A 5,413-nucleotide genomic window follows, 5' to 3' on the forward strand; every position below is an offset into this window, starting at 1 on the left:
AATTTTTATATTTTTAATTTTCAGAGCTTGTTTTTAATCCAAATATAACATATTTATATGTTTTTGGAATCAGGAAATGATGAAGAATAAGATGAACGTACATTTGGATCGTTTTATAAAAAATTTTTGTTGTTGCAATTTTCAGATTTTTAATGACTAAAAGTCATTAATTAATTTTTAAGCCACCAAGCTGAAATGCAATACCGAAGTCCGGGCTTCGTCGGAGATTACTTGACCAAAATTTCAACCAATTTGGTTGAAAAAACTTGACTAAATGTAAAAACGTCTGGGGATATCATACCCAGGAACTCTCATGTAAAATTTCATAAAGATCGGTCCAGTAGTTTACTCTGAATCGCTCTACACACACACACGCACAGACAGACAGACAGACAGACAGACAGACAGACAGACAGACACACACACACACACACACACACACACACACACACACACACACACACACACGTACACATACACCACAACCCTCGTCTCGATTCCCCCTCTATGTTAAAACATTTAGTCAAAACTTTACTAAATGTAAAAAGCATCTACATTAATATTGTTATTTACTGATTATGTATGATACGTTATTGTGACTGAATTAATCCATGTAATCTTTTCTGCGTAAAAGCTCCGCCCCTCCACAGAGTCAACTCGAGCGATATATCAAACCAATTAAACATTTATGGGGACGTATTATAAAGGCGCATAATACCACAAATACATGTATGCAGATATCAACTATTCAAGATGTAAGCAGTGAGAAGTCATTCACTTAATCCCCGAACTTTACTTGACATTATTTGTTAGGGCTTCACATGATCATAGTCAGAACCGATGACGACGTTTCGTTTTCCGATCTGTGTTTTGCTGTAGGGGTCATCCGAGTCATTGCGCACGTGATCATAGGCTGCGCGAGCTGCTCCACTTGTCTCCTTCCTTGACGCGTTCTGGCGGGTGTCGGCAAAATCTAGGGTGTTGTATTCATCCACAAGAGAACCTTTCTCAGCTAGTGCAGACTCTTGACTTTTCCCTTTTGAGCCAAGAGAGGCAACTTCGCCGATTCTGTTGTACGTGTCCGAAGTTGCGGTCCCTGCAATTTTCTGCGAGGAGTTGTCGTTCGCTTTGTGGCTGATGGTGTTGTACTCGGTGTCGGAATGTCCAGGTTTGGGTGCGAGGTCAGGCTTCTTGCCTTTCTTGTTGACAACGCTGTACACATCGTTAGGATTGGGCAGGGTCGGTTTGTCACCCACGATTTTGGCGAGGCTGTTTCCTGGGGTAGGAGTCTTCTTGCCTGGCTTGTTGACAACGCTGTACACATCTCTCGGGTCTGGCTTTGCTGGGGCTGTGTTCATCCCATGAACGCCTGTAGCCACGTGTTGTGTATCGCCAATACAGCTGTAGTCGTCGTCCAGTGTTCCGTTCGCCTGGTGGTGTGTTTGGTGGGAAGATTCCTCGGTGCCGATGTAGGTGTAGTCATCTGTGCGGGAGTTGCGATTTTGCCCTGGAGCACCGTCCTCCGCCAGTTCGTAGGGGTCATCAGGACCGAGAGCTGGGTTATCAGCTGTTGGTTGAAACAAGTTTTTATTTTATGTAACTTGAGTGTCACGAAACAATGACAAGGAAACACTTCAGGCACGGACATACAGTACTCGTGACAACTTAACATAACATAAACATAAAAGTAAAAGAAAATGTAGAAGCGAATTACACGTACAAAACACTACCTCCCCCCCCCCACACACACGCACGCACGCACGCATGCACGCACGCACGCGCACGCACGCACACACACGCACGCACACACACACACACACACACACACACACACACACACACACACACACACACACACACACACACACACGACAACACAAACAAATGTGCTCGAGAACCCCCCCTCCCCCCCCCCCGCTCTCCAATCCCCCCCCTGAAAAATACATCACTACAATTCAATACTAATTGCATATCTGTAGCAGGGCCGGACAAGACTAGGGGGGGGGGGGGGGGGGTTGCCAGTGGTGGTCCAGGGGGATGTTCCCCCTGGCGGGGTCAAGGGGCAGAGCTCCTTGTGGGGGTCAGGGGGCAAAGCCCCCTGAAGCTGATGGGTAGGTCATATTCTGAGATAGGAAAATGGTCGCTCCTTGCATGCAACGGCATAAAATAAACAATAATAAAAAAATGTTTTAAATAAGTGAGGTACATGTTTAGGCTAGGGGGGGGGGGCGGGTTGCGCAACCACCCTAACCCCCCCCCCCCCCCGGTAGTCCGGCCCTGTGTAGGACATAAGCTATTATTCATAACGTTTCAAAACGGGATATAAGCAGGTGAGTTGGACAAGGTAGAGGATATAAGCAGCGAGGTACTCGCAACATCTTGGATGAGCAGCCAACAGCTTCATTAACTCATTCGCTGCGCGTCGGAACTGGAATTCCGACACCTGTGTTTAGCGTTGGCTGCGTGCCGGCACTTGAGTTCCGACGGATATCACGAATTTTTAACGGTGTAAACGGTCCTGCTGACCAAGGGAAACAACCCCTGCAATGAACTTCTATCTGTCTACAGTGGTACCATTCACTGTAAACAGTTCCTTCCCTTAAATTGTTGGGATTAATAAAAAATTTGTTGACGGTGTGCGACCCACGTGTTTTGACTTTTCCAAGATGGCGGATCGTTCTGCTGAGACGTAGTAACTTGAAAAGAGTGCTAGAACGTGTTATTCAGTACGGTTCTGATCTTGACCTCAGTGATGATGATAGTGGAGATGATATTTTAGATTCTGGTGACGATTTTGTGCCAATGGACGATCATTTGGGTGATGATTCGGGCAATGCAAGTGTCGATCATGACATTGTGTATGATGAACCCATGACGTAGAAAGTTTTTTTGTTTTGCTTCAAATTGGATATTTTGCGTGGATATGAAGACAACAAAAGGTATGTACTTTCAAATGTTTCATATATTTTCTAAAAGAGTAAGTTTCAAACTTTGCAAAAACATAAGGTATGTAAGGTTATCTTGTGTTGTTGATTTTTTATAATTTTTTTCAAAATGGCTCTAAATCGCGCGTTGGCAGGGAACACAGGGGAAATTTAGCTGCGCAGCGAATGAGTTAAAAAACTAATTTAGGTCAGATTGTTTTTTAAAGAGAGAGATGATAATCGTTGTGATCAAATGTTGATATTTCGTTTGAAGAAATTTGTTCTTAACATCAATATGTTCTTGATTGAGCATACTTAAAATTAAAAAAAAAATTGTACTTACCTCCCGCTGGCGCTGATTTTCCTATGAGGTTTCTTTTTCCTCCTTTGGGTTTTCTGTAATAAAGTTACATTGTTCAGCAGATTTGCCTAAACGAGAGAGAAAGAGAGAGAGAGAGAGAGAGAGTGTGTGTGTGTGTATGTGTGTGCGTATGTGTGTGTGTGTGTGTGTGTGTGTGTTTGTGTGTTTGTGACAATGCTTCCTGTTACCTGACTTGGAACTTTCTTCTGTAGAACATCACAACGATGACAAACACAACCACGGCAGCCACAGCGGCAACCGACGCCCCGATGATAACACCAACATTACTGTCCCTATCTCCGCCTCCAACCGCCGTTTCTGTTGACTTCCCTAGGGAGAAGGAGAAAGAAAGACTCAAGTATGGGTGACATTAAAGGTGGTCGTCTACATTTTTGCTTTTTCCCCAATAATCTTATGGTTAGATTTTGATAAAAAAGAATGTATGTCAAATGATAAATGAACCATGGGGAAAAAGTTATAGAAAAAAAATGTAATTTATTGTTATTTTTGGGTAGCGTGACTCACGCTTCCAATATTTTGTTTTCTGTTTGCTGAGAACATGTGCTTTGCCTAAAAATACTGACCAATCAAATTCATGTCACTGTGCTTACAGCCACGCCCAAACAAGTGCAGCAACAGTTTGACACTGTAGCGCTGTCCACGCTTTTTTTTAAACGCACGAAATGCACGGGATTTGAGAGGAGTTTTGCGCTTGGCATTTTCCAAATAAGGATATCCTACTATGAGTACTACGCTGGAATACTACAATTAATTTTCAAACGGCTACACTGGCTTCGTCTTTCCTGATCGAAAGGGGGTGTATTGTTGATATTTGTAGATAATAGACTCTGCATTTTAATGGTCAAATGGCGATTTCGGTATAAAAATGTAGACAAGGACCTTTAATGGAGTTTTGACACCTGATTATTCTTTTATGATAGTGTCAAATTTATGTTGTTGTTTTTTACAATTTCTCATTTGATAAAATATCTAACTCTATGGCTATTTTCCACACCTTTTTGATTGAAAATGTCTATCATAGGGTCAAGTCCTTCTGCACTTCAGACATTGTTCTTTTGACAGCTGAGAGATATACATAACAGTTGTAAGTGATGTCATTATTCCAAACCTAATAACCAAACTGTGTACCTCTTGACACAGTGTAAGGTCCAGCGTTTGTTATTGGTTTTTAACGAACCGGAAAAGAAATGAAGAGCCATCGTAAATAAATTCGTGATAACACGCATTAAATTAAAAAGAAAACATTTTCAGAATGTTCTTCCAATTCCCTGGTAAAAAATTTCGGCTGATATATAAAAGCATGGACGCCCAGAAAGCGCTCACAAGCAAGAAGAGAGTCCGTCCATACCAAAAGGCATTCCATCTGTAACTGAAGACAGCAAAAGAGATACAAAACTCGTACTTGCAGCTGGCTGTTGTGAAGAAAATGGCGATGAGGAAGCAGAGCTCGAACTAGCGAATGATATTTGTGAGGACGATGGTGATAAAAAACTAGAGTTCCTACTTGTTGACGGTGGCTGCGAAGAGGTCGACGCGGCCGTGGATGGGGAAGTCAGATGAGTTGTGGTGCTGGGTGTCGTGTGCACTGTAGTTGGAGCGGCCGTGGATGGGGGAGTCAGATGAGTGTTGGTGCTAGATGTCGTGTGCACTGTACCTGGAGCGGTTGTCGTGAGCACATCACATGAAGATGGATCAGAGGCTTCAGGGTATTGAGGCGTAGCTGTCAACATTAATCCTGCTTTATTTAGCGCTAGCTTCAAATGCAGTTATCTCTGATGTAACAGACGAAAGTTGTATGTGCAAGTTTAATGACACATTTAGCAATTAACCAAAAACAGATTTACCGCTAACCGTTCCAACATTCAGAATGAAAAAAAAAGAATGGTAGGTTATTGGAACGATTCCTTTATGAAAAAACCAAACGTGTACTGTACTTCTTTTTAAGTGGACAGACAGACATATTCACTTTCTGTATCATATGTGTTTGACTGTCTGTCCACTGGGTCGAAGTACAGTAAATGTAAAATTTTATTTTGACATAATTAAATTCAACGTTCCAATAACCTACCATTTAGCAATACTTTAAACAATATCATTTCTGCTTTAA

General features: G+C 42.3%; 1 protein-coding gene across 1 annotated transcript; it reads right to left on the reverse strand.

Moving 5' to 3' along the window:
• Positions 1-506: 506 nt before the first annotated feature.
• Positions 507-5,036, reverse strand: LOC138955142 (uncharacterized). Its single transcript, XM_070326809.1, has 4 exons — positions 4,811-5,036; positions 3,474-3,615; positions 3,268-3,320; positions 507-1,567 (listed from the first exon to the last, which is right to left on the reverse strand). The coding sequence occupies exons 1-4, from the start codon at positions 5,034-5,036 to the stop codon at positions 810-812; spliced, it is 1,179 nt and encodes a 392-aa protein (XP_070182910.1). The 3' UTR covers positions 507-809.
• Positions 5,037-5,413: the final 377 nt, after the last annotated feature.

The sequence above is a fragment of the Littorina saxatilis genome, unplaced genomic scaffold (genome assembly GCF_037325665.1).
Source record: "Littorina saxatilis isolate snail1 unplaced genomic scaffold, US_GU_Lsax_2.0 scaffold_628, whole genome shotgun sequence".
Classification (NCBI taxonomy): domain Eukaryota; kingdom Metazoa; phylum Mollusca; class Gastropoda; order Littorinimorpha; family Littorinidae; genus Littorina; species Littorina saxatilis.